Here is a 16,892-nt window from a genome sequence, read left to right as displayed (position 1 = left end):
AGGTCATAGAAAAATGCATCTTTTTTAATAATTCATTTAATAAATTATAGTTATATATTTAAGTGGGCTAATGAAAATCAAATGTGAATTTTTTCTGAAAATTAAAAGGATTCCCACTATCATGGAAGAAAAACAGGTAAAGGTGCGAAAGCAACTTTGACATTATTCTTATTTTGTCTTCTTACTGAAATTGGGATTTTATTATGTTAAACACCAAAGAACAACTGAAAAGTTGAGTGGAAGAAAAAGCTGTGGCAGAAAAAGGTACACAAAGTATTATGTGTAACTTCACACCAGTCTTTTTTATTCGTCTGTTGAAGAGATCTAACTGTAACTATAGACCAGAATGTCTCTCTTTAGCTCCACAGTGGATCCTATAGATGTAATCTTTTAGAACTTACATCCATAGGATCCAGAGATTCTATAGATGTAATAGGATCTAATATTTTATATATGATGTTATTTGTAAAAAGCTAATTCTAGCTATTTATGTTTTCATATGACCAGAATTGCCAGCAAAAGACAAAAATCATATTGGTGCATCCCTATTCATAATAATCTGAAGTGAACAATGAAATATATTACTCTGTGTACAAGGCATATATATCATATGAATTTATTTTTTTATTGTATTTCTAAACGAAAATAACCTATTACATTTATTGATAACCTACATCTGTGTACATTAAGTGCTACTTTTCCTTCATTAAGAGAAAAATCACCACTAGGCAGAGTCAACAAATATTTTACATGGTTTATTTAAATAAATATTTACATAAGAGGTTTATATAAATCAATTTCTTGTTTTTCTTACACAAAATGTCTCTCTAAAAGGCGACCGCTTTAACGATGAAGAAATTAAGAGATGATGCTGTTAATCGGAGTGTGATCTAAACCCTCACGTGAAGACTGGACCTTAATATCAAAAACAAAAAAACACAGGTTTAAGATCTTTCTCATCTTCCGTTATAAATCTCGTAATAGTACACATAAATCTACATGATTTGATATAAATTTTAATTTGTCGCTAAAGAATAAGGATGATTCTCTACACTAACTTAATAAAAATCCATATGCTGGATGGGAGGGGGTATGTGGTCAAGAGGTAAATAAAACACAATTAACAATCATCAACAAAGCAAATTTAAAATAAAGAAAAATAAAGGTGAAACTTAAAAACAACAATAAGACAGCAAAAAGCTAAAATGTGTACAGTATATGGCTCGGTTTATACAGGAACACATGATGAATGCTCCAAACTACAATTCACACCCATAAACTGGAGACGATGGCAGCCTCACCGTTCAGGAGATCCTGACTCATCTTCACTCAGCTTTAAAAGATGTTTCAGTTTGCTGAACACAGAAATGATATGCTCTTTAAACTCTATTGCTCTCATTTCATGCATGTGTATTCTAACAAAACCAACCATTTGCTTAAAAAGAATCTAAAGAAAATAGTTTTTTTTTTAAATACTATGCCCGGAAGAGTTAAAGTTGTCATCCTGAGTTTTAGTTCAATCACCGACTTCTTGGAGTAATTTGTGTCATGCTGTGAAGACTTCATGTTTGAATCCATCGTCGCCTCCTCCATCAGACCGTCATACCGAGTCAGTTTTGGGCTGGATCGAGCGGGTCCCGCTCACAAAGTTATAAACTAAAAACTGAGATGTGCCAAAGTAATGGGTGGCAAAGAGTTTTCCATCGGGCGTGGGGTCTGAGAACGCAATCTCGTCTTTGCTCAGGTAGGAACCGTAAATGAAGTTGTTCCTGTGTAAAAAGAAAATCAACTTTAATTATGTAAAAAGTATTGTTTGTTTGTAAAATGCATTCTTTGTGTTAGACCAAGAAATGTTGGAAAAAAATTTAGAAAAATTATACATGGTTATCAACTTTCAACCAAAGTGTGAAGTGTTGTAGTGAATTTTATTTAGAGGCATCAGAGAAAAAAAGAAAAATATCTACATACAAACCATACTTTTAGATTTTTGCCTGTATAAAATGTTTAAAACCCTTCATCCTTTCCTTCTACTTCACAGTTTAGTTTAAAATCCCAATGCACTTGCTCGTAAAATGTGAAAATGTTGAGTATGAATCCTAAGACCAACCTTAGGCACTCAATCAAGCGTGTGGCGATAGCCCGGCGCCGCATCACGCCGACCACCCAGATGCGACTGATGCCACAGATGGCCGGCTCCGGCGTAGTGGAGCAGCACCAAGCTCTCTGACGTTCAAACATCACCTTCTCGCCCTCTGAGCCCTCAGGAGGAGTCTCCTCAATCACTCTGTAACCCTTTGAGTAGATATGAGAAAATCTTGATATTCAAAAGCCTCAAAGACAAAACTGTATGCCAGATTTAAAAGCCTGCAGTCTTGTACCTCTTGGATGTGCTCTGCTATGAGACATCCAGCGACTTTCTTGTCAATAGAGATGAAGAGGAAGGTTTTGGTCTGAGAGGGACACTTTGTCTCCACCTGTTGGAAGCCAAGATCATTGTCCACCATCTCCCGGATCTCCTCCACCTGAGATGGACAATTAATTATCGAGCTATAGCAGGTCCAAAATGACACACAAGGGTTTAACTTTTGCATTGTACATGAAGGCAATGGCCTGACACTTGAAACAGACCTTCTTCAGGGCATATTTGGGATCATCAGGGAGGACGAGGATGATCTTGCCATCAGGATATTCTGCCATGATTCTCTCTTTTTTCCACCCCTGAAAACAACATATATTAAACCGTTAAAAGAAAATGGCATCTTCTCGGAGATATTCCATATCAATCACAATAATTGGAGTGCCCTTACACTGGTCAAAAGTTTAAGAACACTCCGGTTTAAGGACAGGCACAAGGCACAAGCTCATACCTTGTGCCCGTTTAGCTCAACCGAGCACAAGATATGAGTTAAACAGATAAAAATGAATGTGACGAAGAGATTCTCGACACATGGTTTGTGTGAACGCAGCCTGGTCTCACCACATATTTGACAGCACTGACGAACTGATTGTGAAACAGTAAATGCTGAGATTCATCCTCAGGGTTGGCAGCAGAGTACAGCATCCCACACACGCTGCAGGCTTCTGGCCCAAAATGTTTCTGTTCCACATCCTGGCAGACAAAGGTGACCGCTTTTACAAAACATGCAACAGTAGTCCTGTTTAATCTATATGAGCTCTTTGGTAAAATGATGAGGGGGGAAGTTTTTTGCTCACAATTACCGTCTGAGTGCCATCTTTGTCGACCTCTTGATGAGTCGCTGCTTCTTGTGGCTTTTCCTCTCCGCTGTAAAGCAGACACACATCAGGAATTTTCCTACTATGCCAGATCCCAGAACTTTTTAGCAATTTTTTCAAGTATGAACATATTTCTAAGGAAGTCAAGTTTTAATTATGGTGCCTGGAAACGGATGGATGGATGGATGGTTGGTTGGACAAACAGATGGGTAAACAGATGGACAGGCTAATGGATGGGTGAATAGACTAAAGAAAACTGGACAAACAGATGGAGAGATGGATGGAATATTGGATGAAAAAATGGACAGACAGTAAGAGAGAAGATGGGATGGAAAACTGGGATAATGGACAAACGGATGGATGGATGGAAACGGATGGATGAAAGAACATAATCTGGGTAAACAAAACTGATGGACAAACAAATAAATGGGTTATGGACATATGGACAAACAGATGGATGGATGGGGTACACTGGACAAACAGATAAGAGAAACAGATAACAAATGGGAAAATGGATACTTGGATGGATAAGATGTGGCAAGAGTTCAGAGCGGTGCACAGATAGGTAGTGCTAGAGCACCTGCCCTTTTCCTCTGGACCAAAAGTGCCCTTCTGAAATGTTTTTTAGTGTAGTGTGTGGCCTGTAAAAAATCTCACACTATTAACGCTCCAAGTGACACACAAAGTGCCCTTTGTCATACCCAAAATGTAAGACTTCTGGGTGGAGGAATGGATCACAGACTAGTGGACAAATTGATGGAGAGAGAAAGGAAATGATGGTTGAATAGTTGAACAGATGGATGACTGGACAAATGGATGGATGAAAGACAAACAGATAGCCAGGGAAACTAATATCAGGCAACAGATTGGGAGATAAAGTTTTGAAACATATTTTTCCATACTGTTTTCTCCTTCCATACTTATCCAGACCTGGAAAACAGTCATATTAAACTCTAGACTTCTCACAACTTTGCAAGAACCCTGGTCAGATCAACACAGGTTTCACTTGTGGGGGTATGTGGCAGAGGGGAGGAGGAGTGCTAGGCAGTGAACAACCAAAATGAATATTCTTACTGCTGGCAGGGCTTCTCTGATGTCTTCTCCTCTGTCAACGCTAATTCTGTGTTACTCCCTGGAGACAGAACGGTTGTAGTAACTGCTGGACAAGAAAGGGATTCTAAAATGGAAGCATGGTTAATGTTAAGACAGAGAAGTTTAAAAGGTTGAAAGCAAAAGTAGCAGATTTGTCCTGCATTTAATTGAGATGACAATAGCAACAACGAACCAGCAGATATTTCTTCACACTTTGTTGCATCAGAGATGTTGGTACTGTCCTCAGGTGTAAGGGAAGAGGCAGAAACTGGTGAAGACGAACCAGATGTACCCTGTGTACAAAAAAGAAAAGCGTCGGTCATAGCATGTTCATAATACTAAAGCTAATACTTTAAAACAAATCAATCTGAAATTACCTTGGGTTTCTTATTCTCCTGGGTTGGAGGATTTTCGGGTTTCTGAGGCACTGAAGCCACTGAAGGCTTCGATTGAGGTGGCTTATCTTCTGTTGGAGCTGACGGCTTCGGCAGCGTTACATTTACACCAGCTGTTTTTGACAAAGGAAGGATAGTAGTGGCGGGCTTGGGCTGAACTCCAGCCAAGTTGGTTTTGGAAGAAACTGGTTTTGAAGAAGCTGCAGATGTAGGCTTTGACTGAGGGGTTGGAACGGTAGGCTTGATTTGTGTTGGCTTTATCTGAGGCTGAGCTGCAGTGGTGGACTTTGACTGAGCTGAAATCTGTCCAGGTGTGCTCTGAACTTTCAGTTTTGCCTGGTTAGGTAGTTGTGGTGAATCCGTTGGTTTTAATGAAGGTGTGGGACGCTGAGCAGGGATCCCGGGGCGAGGCGGTTGTGTGGGCTGATTTGCCTTTTTTGGAGCACCTAGCAACATGTCGTCATCATCTAATTCAAAGTCATCTGGGGAGTACTTGGGTCTGGGTTTGTACGGCGTGTACTCTACAGGCTTCAGTTTTTGAGCTTTAAGTCCATTGGGCATAGGAGGAGGAACTGCTGGCAGAGTCCTCTTGGCTGCAGACCGGGTCACTTTCGGAGCAGGCCCTGGGGCGGCTGCAGCAGGTTGAGATGCCTGAGCCCTGCTTTGCCTCGTGCTTCTACGAACTTCAACAATAGGCGGTTCCGGTTTGGTAGTTTCAGCTTTTAGTGGCTGAACTTTGGCTGTTTCTTTCTTAGAAAGCTCAGTTCTGGTAGTTTCTGGTTTAGGGGGCTGAGTTTGAGAATTTTCTATTTTAGTTGGTTCCGTTGCAGCTGGCTCAGCCTTAGGGGACTCTGGTTTTGGTGGAACAGGTTTATTGGCAGGGGCAGGGCTTGCGGGGGATGTTATTGATGGACTCGTCGCTGGTGGAGGAAGCGTAGCTATGGGACTCATTAAAAAACCGCCAGAAAAAGGCGCTTGCCAGTCAATGTCTGAAAACATCTGATTTGCTTGATCAGATTTTAGTTTCTTCACACGAGCCCAAGACATTTTCTCCCTTTGCAGCTCAACCTGCCTGAGTCTCTGATATCGGGTCAGCTTCTTTTTTTCATGGGCTTTCAGTGGCACTGAAATCTGCGATATAAAGAAGCGTCTTTTCTGAGGCTCTGTGGCTGGTTTGGGTTCAGCCGACTCTGCTGTAGAGGGTTGGACAGCAGACGACTCAAGAGCAGGGGTCACCGAAGTGGAGTTCCCTTCTGGTCCAGCAGGACTAGCAACATTATCTGGCTCTGCATCTTGTGATGTAACTGCTGGTTGTTCCCTCTTGCTGGCTTCAGCTTTGGCCGCTGCTGCTACTGCTGCTTGTTTTTCTTCCTCTATCCTCTTCAACAACATGCTGTCTGTGGCAATGTCCTCTGCAATTTCTTGACAGAGAGCCAGGAGGTTCAGTTGCTGTCGTTGTGCCGCTCTCTTAGACTCTGCAGCCTTTTGTTCGGCCAACGCCGCAAGGCGAGCTTTGGTTCTTGCTTGTGTATTCATTTCTTGTTTTTTAGGTTTTTCCACCTCAGGTAGCTTTTTATCATCTTCAGCTTTTTCCTTCAAAGTACTGCTAATTACATCTTTATTTTTATTTACTACCGTCTCTTCGGACTTTGGAGGGTCTTCAGAAGTTTGTTTGGATGGCTTTATTATTTTAGCATCATCGTCTTCCTCATCCTCCTCTGCCACAACAATTTCTCGACCAATCTCAATATCCTGGAGAATCTGTACTTCTTGTAGCTCCAAGTTACAGTCAGCATTCTCCATTATTGCTACATTGCCATCTTTAGTTGAGGGCTGAATATCAGCGTTTGACATTTCTGCATCCACACAGGTATGGTCTTCGGAATATTGAACACTGTGAAAAACATCCAGAGGTAAAACTTCCTCTGTACTGGCTTCAGAATCATCTTTAACCTTGTCAGTTGCTTCATGTATCCCCATCTTCTGGGAGCCATTTAAAATACTTTGATTTGGCTCTTTATCCAGCAATCCGCCATCCAAGGGAGGGTTTGACAATCCTGATTCAGCTGCAGCCTGAGTCAAGATATCCAAGTGAATTTCATTCTCCAAAACCGGTTCCAAGATCACATACTCTTCGGATGCACCATCTGTTATCTCGACTTCACTGTGGGTTTCAGTGTCCTGAAGTCTAGCATTTTTTTGTACCTGCTTGGGAAACTCTACTGCACTAGTGCACTCTGGAATGGCACTTCTTTCACTTTTTCCTGCAGCGTCATCTGACTGTCCATTTGTAGCACTGATGTCAACACTTACAATGTTTGTTGTTGTGTTATTCTGCTCCAACTGGGCATGTGTGGGACCTTGTACCTCCCCGGTAGTTTGAACCTCCATTTCCTCCAAAACCTGGCTGTTTGGAACAGTAATTTCGTCTTTGTCCTCTTGCTGAGGGTGAACAATTCCTAATTTGACATCACTGACTGAAAAGTTTGCTCCATCACCCACAGACAGGGGGATTTCTGTGTTCTGTATGTCCAGAACAGAAATGCTACCACCTAGCTCAATCTTTGTATAAATTTCACGACCACTGTTGCTCTCTGGACTACTAATCGGTTCATAAACAACCTGGTTTTCATTAAAATGGACCTCCGTTTCATTAGCTGTTCTAATCTCATCTTCTGATGCCTGAACACCACCATACTCATCTTGTTGGGTACAAATCAACACAACTACTTTGCTCCCATCAGCTTCTTGAAGATTACGAACAGGTCTGTCAACACTGATTTCATCAATTAGTTGTCTTCTTATGTTGTCTTCTAATGCGGTTGTTGTTCTTATATCCTCAACAGGCTCTGTCTTCCTGGTAGCTTCAAAGTTAGGAACAGGAAGTGGTTCCTTGTCCGATATGTGTGTGGTGTGTTCGTTGATTTCTTTTGCCATATGGTTGTGGTGTTCTGCTGCAGTTTCGAGAGAAGAAATCTTGCCCATCTCTGCAGACGTTTCCATTTTAGTTTCAGTCTCTAGAACATTCTCAAGTAAAGAGGTGACCTCGTTTTCATTTCCATATTCTTCGGCAACCTCCTTGCCTCTTTGCTGTTGATGGTGAACAACAGATTTCTCAAAATAAATCTCAGCAGAGGTTTCTGATGCATGCATGTCTGTTACAGAAGGTCTGACAACTTGAGCATTAACAGAGATAAAGTTTAATGCTCTCCCAGCAGGGGGAGAGGCTTTTTCTGCTTGAGAGTCTGCTGGGAGTTCGCTGACCTCATCTCTCTGGCTTTGGATTTCTTCCATAAATGACGGGTGAGAGATCCCTTCAGGCAACTCTGATTTCTTTACTTCCATAATACTCTGACTTTTTCTGGTAGCCTGGTTATCATTTTCCACACAAAGATCAAGCCTCTGGATCTGTGTTTCAAGTTGTAACAATGAAGCTGAAATTTGGGTGTCTGCAGTGAATTCAGTGACATCCTGACCTCTCTGGCTATGTTTTTGTTCTGTAAATGTTGGTTGGGAAATTTCTTCCTGTCCCTCTGTCCTCTGCATTTCTACCTCTTCTGAAACATCAGAACTTCTAGGGCATTCTCTGACATCCTCTTTATCGTTTCCATGACATATTTCCTGTATTATTGTTGTTTGAATTTTCATTTCATTTGGGCTCTTGGCAACAGTGACACATTCTTCAGAAATCTGATTTTCATTTTCATCACTCTCCATCGTGGGAAAACTTTCTGGGGACTTTTGAGATATATTCACAAGACTTTTCTGAGTGTCAGTTTGTCTTTGAGATGTTTGTTGAAGAATCTCTTCAAGAGGTACTGCTTGTATTTCCATTGTGTTCTCAAAAATAGCAGTGCATTTTTCAACAGCTTTAGCCTCTCCTACAGGCTCGGTTACTTTAATGCTCACCTGGTTGTGTATTTCAGGAGGAGCTGGTGAAAAAGACAATCTGAGGTCCTGTTGAGCTTTCTGGCTTTGTGTTTGTATGTTAGCTGTTGGTTGAGAAATCTCCTCCAAAGACTTGGGTGTTTGCATTTCTATTAGATTCCCAGCAATAACAATGGGTTCTTTGAAAGTCTCGTTCTCATTTTCAATGCTCATGTTTGAGTCTTCAGTAGGTTGACTTGCATCAAGGCTCTTCTGAGATTTTGTTTCTACTACCATTGTTGGTTGAGAAATTTCCTCAAGAGGTTGTATCATAACCATTTCAATTTTATTCTCACCTACGCCAACAAATTCTTCCATTGCCTTGGTCACTTTTTCACTACCCTCATTTGTGTCTCTTGCAGACTGAGTTCCATCAAAGATCTGGTGAATTTGTGTTTCAGTAGTAGAATATGAAGCAAAGCTCTTTACTGCAGAGTCAGAGTGAGTTTCCATCTTATTCTCTGCAGCAGTTGCAGTCATAGAATCTGCAGTTTTCTCAACATCCCGACTCATTTGGTTTTGCATTTCCACAGCTGGATAGTTTGTACTCAAAACGTCAGTTTCATCTCGACTTTCCACTTTCTGCATTTCCATTAATGATGTGGCTATAAAAGCCTCTGATGCTGACGTGCATTGCATTTCAGATTGTATTGGATTATCTTCTACAGTCACACATTCTTTACAGCTGGTTTTGTTCACACTTTTGTTGTCAATCATCACATCATCATGAACTTCATCAACATTATCTCCTGCTGTTTGTTTACTTACATTGAGAGTTTCCTGCCTATGTGCTTCAACCACACAGCCAATATTGAAACTCTTTTCTGAAGTCTCCATGTCAAGTTCTGTTTGATCTTTATTTCTATGCAGTGAAGAGGTTGAAACTAGACTCCCTTTTGTTACTGCTGTGTCCACTTCCATTTGTACCTGTGTTACAGTCACAATTTCCACATTTACCTTGTTGTAGTTTTCAACTAGAGGTTCAGCTGATATGTCTGGATTAGGTTCACCGACATTTGGGCTTTGCATTTCTTCTGTATGGGCAATGTTACAGACCTCCTTGGGTGAGCCTGCAGCCACTACCAGAAGAGCAGCACCATTTGTATTCTTCTGTGCATCGCTGGGTATCTCAGTAATAGGTTCAGTAACTGTATGTGTTTCCATTTCTTCCATTGGAGGAAAGTTAGAGACCTCCTGGGATGTGGCTACAACTTCTTTATCAGGTTCTACTTGACTCTGAGCAGTATCAGGAGCACATGTAATATTTAAGCTGCTCTGGTGACTTGAAGTTTTATGGCTGTCATGACCTTTATCTGGTGTGCCAACATTGGGTTCGCTGACCAGGTGAGTTTGCATTTTCTCAAAAGATCCAACAGTTGAGAATTTTAATGTCGGACCAACTTCTACTTGAGTCTGAGCTGCAGAATTTGCATATTCAAAATCTTTCTGTACTTCCTTTGGTATATCAGTGGTAGGTTCACTGACCAGCTGTGTTTGCATGTCTATACACTCTGCAACAACTTCTATCGGAGTCCAAGTTGCACAGTTTTCTTTCTCCAGGTCTTTCTGTGTTTTGTTGGGTATGTTACTATTACTGACCAGCTGGGTTTGTGTGTCGTCTATTGGAGGATAGTTAGATTGCATCTGTGACGTGGCAGGAATTTCTCCGTCAGCTTGCAGTTCACTCTGATCAACATGAACACATTGAACACTATTCCTCTGGTATTCATCAGGTATGTTATTGTTAGATTCAATGGCCAGCTGAGTTTGCATTTGTCCTACAGATGCAGTTACAGAGACCTCCACTGATGTGCCTATAATTCCTCCATCAGCTTGTTTTTGACCAACAACAGAAACACATATATTGTCCCTGGTTGTAGAATTAGCGTTTTCCAGATTTGTATGACCTACATCCTGTATTTCAATACTGCACTTACTAACCATCTGAGTGTGCATTTCTTCTACAGGTGCAATGTTAGAGACATTCTCAGACTTATTCACTTCAATTAGAGTCGGAGAAGCAAAGCTTGTAACTTCCAGATGTTCCTGCACCTTGCTGCTAATGTCAGTGGTAGGTTCCCTCATCAGTTGCTGTTGCAACCCCTCTGATGATGAGGCAGCTTCTAATTGAGTCTGAGCAGAAAAGCATGCAACATCTTCACTGCTTCTAGAATGTGCATTTTCCAGATGTTCATCAGACACATCAAAGGGGGATTTGCTAACAATCTCAGTTTGCATTTCTTCTGCAGGTGCCATGTTCGAAAGCTCTTCTGTGACATCAATTTCAATTGGAGTCTGAGGAGCACAACTTGCATGCTCTGGATCTTCCTGCGCCTCGTTGATCATGTCAATAACATGGTCATTTACCAGTTGGCTTTGCAACACCTCTGGTGATAAAGAAACAGTCTCTCCTGCAGTTACTAACTGATATTCATTGGTTATGTCAATCATGGGTTTACTGACCACTTGGGTTTGGATTTCTTCTACAGGTGCCATGTTACAAAGATCTTCTGATGCAACATCAACTTCAATTGAAGTCTGTATGACATTGGAAATGTCTGTTGGTGTTACCAGCTGAGTAACGGTAATAGCTACAACCTCTGAATTTTCTTCTCCTTGACTCTCAGCAGCAGCAGCATTTACAGTGATCCCAGTATTTTCCTGATTTTTATTAGCTTTGTCACTAATGGTAGGTTCACTGACCATCTGGTTTTGCATTTCTTGAATAGATGCAGTGTTAGAAACCTCATCAGGTGTGACATTAACATGGATTTGAGTCTGAAGGGCCCACTTTAGACTAACCGAATCTTTTTTAATTTCTTCAGCTATCTTTGTAGTAGGTTCCCTGATTGCCTGGGTTTGCATTTCTTCTATAAGAGTAATACTTGAGACCTCCTCAGATGTTGCTGCAGACAGATCATTAATGTTGATTTGAGCCTGAACAGTACAGGGACCATCCTGACCTCTGTAAGCTTCTTCAGGTATCTCAGTTATGGGTTCAGTGAACAACTGGCTTTGCATTTCTTTGACTTTTGCAATATTACAGACCTCATCCTTGGAGTCTGCAGCTTCTTCAATATTTATTTGACTCTGAGCAGAGTCATTTGCATTTTCCAGATCTTTATTTGCTGTGTTAGGTCTATCACTGGGTTCATTAGACAGCTGGATTTTGGTTTCTTCTATAGGAGCAATATTTGACACACCCTCGGACATGACCTTATTTTCTTTGTTTACTTCCTTGTGAGTCTCAGTAGCATTATTTGCACTATCCAGATCTTTGTGAGCTTTATCAGATATGGCAGTGGTGCATTCACTGACCAGCTGCTTCATCTGACTGTGTGATTGCTCTATCAGAGTCCTATCAAAGACCTTCTTGGATATATTAGAGGTCTGAATGTCCACTTCTATTAGAGTCTCACCCGTTGTAGCAAAACATTCGGGAGACGTTGGATCTTTTTCTACAGTGGTAGATTCACTGACTTGGTTCTCCTGCACTTGTATTTCCGGTTCATGTTCTAAAAACTTAAACACTGCAACAGGCTGTGTTTCCATCTCACTTTGACCTTGAAGTTTTCCAGAGCATTCAACAGTATTCACCTTTTCAGATTTATCAACTGTAACATGATCACGGTTCTGTGTAGATACAACTGTAGGAGGTTCCCTGACCTCATGGATTTCCTGCTTTTGCATTTCCACTGGAGTACTGGGATTTATGATCTCTGATGTAATTCCTATCTGTATTTTTGTTATATTTTGTTTCTCTGCTTCACTCACAGTCTCTTTGCTTGCCATGATTCCAACATTTTCCTGCTTTTGAAAATCTGTGGATGGGTTGGCAGTAGATTCCCAGATTTGTAAATCACCCATAACACTTGGATTTGAAGCCGGTAAATCTTCTTTATCTTGAATCTTTGGTACAGCAGGAGATTGAATGATCGTAACAATCTCTTTGTCTACGTTTGAACATTCTACTTTGGTCACGTTGTCTTGAATTATGTGATTCAGTGGAACGATAATATTTTCAGAAGGGTCCGCTGTTTGATTTTTATCGTAAATCTCCCGACAATAAGACTGAGTGTCACGGATCAAGCTATGATTCTGTTCTTCTGCAGGAAGATCAGAATTGGCACCAGTATAAGGAGACTGTAAGTCAACCCTTTCTCTGATGCTTTCTTTAAGTCTTTCCTCAGAGTTTTCGTGTGTTTTGTTCAAATTCTCATACAAGTCACCGTCTGTTCCCGGAGCCTTATGGTGTCTCTCTTCAGGATTTGATTCTTCTTTCAAAGATGTTAAGGGCTCTGCTTTTGTTACTTTTCCATCAGCCTGGGTTTCTTGTTTACAGTTTTCCGTCATTGGAGGGGAATTTGTTTCGTCCGATGACACTTTGTGTACCTTTCCAAAACTCAGGCCTCCGCTTGTTTCGGGTTCCTTCTGCTCACCCTTTGTTGTTTCACATTTTAGATTGCACTGATTTTCTTCAGAAGGAGACTGATGGCTCAATAGAGAGCGACCTTCACCTCCACAGCTAGTATTCACATCTTCGGGAAATGAACGTAGTGTTTCCTCTGACGCTGATAGTGTTTCATTAGCTACGACCTTTAGGATTTCAGTGGACCCAACTTTATCTATCGTTTCCTCGCCCTGAGAAGAGGAAAAAAGTACATTTTCTCTTGAAGATGTTTTGTTTTCTTGGCTTTCAAATTCCAAAAGTTGTATTTCTTCAGCTGCCAAGTCAACCGTTTCTGTTTCAGACACCACCAGATTCGATTCATCAACTGAAGTTTCTTGCTGATCAGTATCTGATAAGCTTTGAGAAGATGTTGAATCTGAGTTTCTACCATAGTTGTGCTCGATCTGTACAGAATCGGATGATGCAGGTGATGAATCGTGACTCGTGTCCGGTGGATCAGACGTACCCTCCTCTGCTTTGCGTTTAGCTTTGACTTTGTTGGAATATTTTTTGATGCAGCGGGCCTTGTCTTCATCATCCCGCTCTCTGAACAAGTCCACCTTACACGTGTCGCTGCTCAGCTCCTCATCAGATTCTGCTGAGGCAGTACGCTTCAGGGAACCTTTGGAGTTAGCTTGCGGTGAGAGAGCTTCTCCGTAGGAGGCACTTGTGGCTGTTTGAAGCTTGGCTTTTTTAAGAGGTGGGTCAGAGGGGGTTGGACTGGAATCATTTGAAGGAGAACTCTGTTTTAATGAATTATTTTCATCTTCCATAGAAGATCTTTTTTTCTTAGCTTGTTGGGTTTCTGTGTTGGGAGATTTGCTACTTGGTCCAGTTTTGGATTGTAAATCATCTCCATCCTCTTCCACCTTCCTCATCTTGGGCTGAGATTCAGGCGGTGACGATTCTCTCTTTGAGGCAGGCATTCTGTAGAAATAGAAAAGCACAATGAGGATTGGACTACAGTGTTGTAAATTAAAAACAGCCGCAAATGAGCATCAATGTCATTAATCATCTGTTCATATCATTCTAGCTGGATATTTAACCATGGTAGAGGTAAATTCATCTTTGCTTTACGCTTTGAGTCCTGGCATTGTGCTGACTTTTAATAACAGCCTGTTCATTTTCAGCTTAATTTTAGCATTCTTTATCAATGAGTTTTGATAGCATCAATTTAGAACACCCTGTTTTGATAAGTTCCAACCTCCTGTACAGAACTTTTACAATTAGATTAAATAAAATGCTGGCAGTGCTGCGAAAACTTTTTGAACAGTGGGCCAAAATTGATATGTTTCTGTTTCTATAAAAAGAAAATGGAAAATAATTATAGTGTGTCATTTCCTTTTTACCTGCACAGTAATAACTTAAACATGCTACATGTAACAAAAATAATTACTGTGGGTCCAAAAAGGGTCTCGGACATTTGCCTCAACAAAAGAAAGATGTACAGATTTCTATCCTTTTTGGTTCAAATGTTCATCATTTGTTGGTCTCAACAACAAAAAGGAGATTTCTTCTACAAACCCTACTGTCTTAAGTCAAATTAAATGAACAGGTGTGTCCAAATCTGATCTGAATAAAAAGGTGTTAGATGTCTATCTCTACTTAGTAAGGAATTAAAATGATAACAAAAAATTACTAGTAAAATAAAAATCCATTGTGTTGCACCTAAAAAGTTTACAACTAGGGACACAAACTTATCAATGAAAATCTTGTCATAAAAACATCTTAATCTGCATCAACTCCATTTGCTGGAGAGTCAAATTTGAACTATTTTTAAACTGTGGATTGAGACCTCACAAAGACATTTCACCACAATAAGAAGAAGTATTTTTGTCTCAAAGTAAAGATTTTTTAACCTAAGCTCATAGTAGCACTAGCAATTGTCAAACATGGTAACGGCTGCATCATGATGTGAAACTGTTTTACAACTAGCAACAGTAGTTCATTTCCAAACACTGAAACACGGACAAAAGGAGGTGGTCAAAAAGGACAACAATCCAAAACCCATAATAACTGTTGTTTGATAATGTTCTTTAAATAATAGCAGCAGGCATAATGAGTTAGAAAATGAGCTATTTTCTAACTCATTCAAGAGGTTAGAAAATAACCCAGAACATCTGAAGCACTGCAGACCTCACATATCTCAGTTAAATGTTCATGAGTCAACAATAAAAATATAGACAGAGCAAAACTAGCATATGGAAAGATTGTGAGGTAAAATCCTCTGCTGGCCAAATAGTCAAATCATATCTGGCTAAAATTGTTTACACCACATCCATATTCTACAACACCTGGATGACTAGTCATAACTGATTTAATCATTTCTACTAAAACAGAAAATTACTCAGGAGAATGTCCAACCATCATCTTGAGAACATTTAGTTTATGCAAAAGAGCAATAAACCAAAGCACACCAGCAAGTGGAAAGATTTGAAATAAGAAATAAAAAAAAATAAATAGGGGTTTTGGAGTGGCCTAGTCAAAGTCTGGATTCAAATATCATTAGCTTCTGTGGAAGAGATAGTCTATTCCTATACTAATGTAACCCCTCCAATAGAGTTAATAGGGTTAAGAATCCACTACTCTTTTGCCCATGAGCTTTTTTCCCCTCAGTAAATGGAATCATTATCTGAAAACTGTATTTTATTCACTACAGTCATTTTTGTCTGCTATTACAATCTATTCTAAATCATTTAATTGGGATTTTAAAAAGAAGGTAAACAAGGATTTCTATATGCGTGCAAACACTATTTTCCAAGCAATTTACCTAATGCAACTTGCTCTTACAGTTATTGATAAAAACCGACTTTGAGTTATCTGTTTCTTTGCATTTTAAATTTAATTTCTGCTAAAATAACACATAAACATGCAAAATCTCATTGCCAAACATGCATTACACCATAGATCTGCAGCTGATGTTTATCATGCATGCAACAAGGCAGGCTAATGGTGGACACAAACAGATAAATTGGAATTAAAGTAACTGCTTAGCAAGTAACACGACGTACAATCTACATATCACCCATTTTAACAAATGCTCTAAAGGATAATCTAACGGAGGAGGGAGACAGTTGTCAGTGAGAGCAGAGCAGGCAGGCAGAAATGCTCAGTTAGCTGATGGATAGCTAGAAGCTAATGCTAGCTGCTGCCAACTCGCAGAAAAATGAGCGCAGCGAGACTCACAAAGAACAAAACAGCAGCTTCACACACTGAGCACAGTTCCCACTGAGGCTTACCGAGCTCACCAACAAGGCAAAACCACCACACGTACCTGATAAACTCACTTTGATGTTTTCTTTCTTTACAACAGCTGTGTTTTTTTCTCTCCCTGTGAATAAAAATTAACTGTACTTCCGGAGAGAGTCCACGGATGTGACGCAGCCACGCTCTGCCTGCTCGCGCTCCAAATCTCAAGTTCTTGGGAGAAGACAAACATCGTCGAATGAAGGCTCCGTTTTAATGTTTATTAATTTATTCATTCAGTAATGTGGCGTTAAAAGAAAGATTTGAACAAGTTGAGTAAAGTCAATCTTTTAAAAGAGGCAAAATTACAACTATGTAAGAGCTGAAAAAAAATAAAGCTATTCAAAAACATGTTATAAAAAAATAAATAAATGAAAACTACCTTTTCACACAATGAAAGAAAATATGTTTGTTTCATTATTTCTTTATAGCAATACAATTTTAAAACATTGGAAAGAGTACTATGTGCCCATGAAAAGTATAGTATTGGAAAATGGCTTTTCTCTCACTGTAAAAACAAGGTTTTTCATTTCTGGAGTCAATCTTAA

General features: G+C 40.1%; 1 protein-coding gene across 3 annotated transcripts; it reads right to left on the bottom strand.

Moving 5' to 3' along the window:
• Window positions 1-740: 740 nt before the first annotated feature.
• On the bottom strand, window positions 741-16,469 carry LOC102218526. Of its 3 annotated transcripts, none has more exons than XM_023326024.1 (10): window positions 16,386-16,469; window positions 4,704-14,025; window positions 4,520-4,619; window positions 4,309-4,411; window positions 3,214-3,283; window positions 2,978-3,109; window positions 2,629-2,718; window positions 2,379-2,522; window positions 2,108-2,292; window positions 741-1,769 (listed from the first exon to the last, which is right to left on the bottom strand). In XM_023326024.1, the coding sequence occupies exons 2-10, from the start codon at window positions 14,022-14,024 to the stop codon at window positions 1,601-1,603; spliced, it is 10,314 nt and encodes a 3,437-aa protein (XP_023181792.1). In that variant the 5' UTR covers window position 14,025; window positions 16,386-16,469; the 3' UTR covers window positions 741-1,600. The 3 variants fall into 3 exon arrangements, with proteins under 3 accessions (XP_023181792.1, XP_023181791.1, XP_023181793.1); XM_023326023.1 differs by having other exon boundaries at window positions 16,373-16,461; XM_023326025.1 differs by having other exon boundaries at window positions 3,220-3,283; window positions 16,373-16,461.
• Between the last annotated feature and the right edge of the window lie 423 nt (window positions 16,470-16,892).

Source organism: Xiphophorus maculatus, chromosome 21 (assembly GCF_002775205.1).
Source record: "Xiphophorus maculatus strain JP 163 A chromosome 21, X_maculatus-5.0-male, whole genome shotgun sequence".
NCBI lineage: Eukaryota > Metazoa > Chordata > Actinopteri > Cyprinodontiformes > Poeciliidae > Xiphophorus > Xiphophorus maculatus.
The sequence above is the reverse complement of the archived record's forward strand: the minus strand, read 5'-3'. Positions and strand labels throughout refer to the sequence as shown.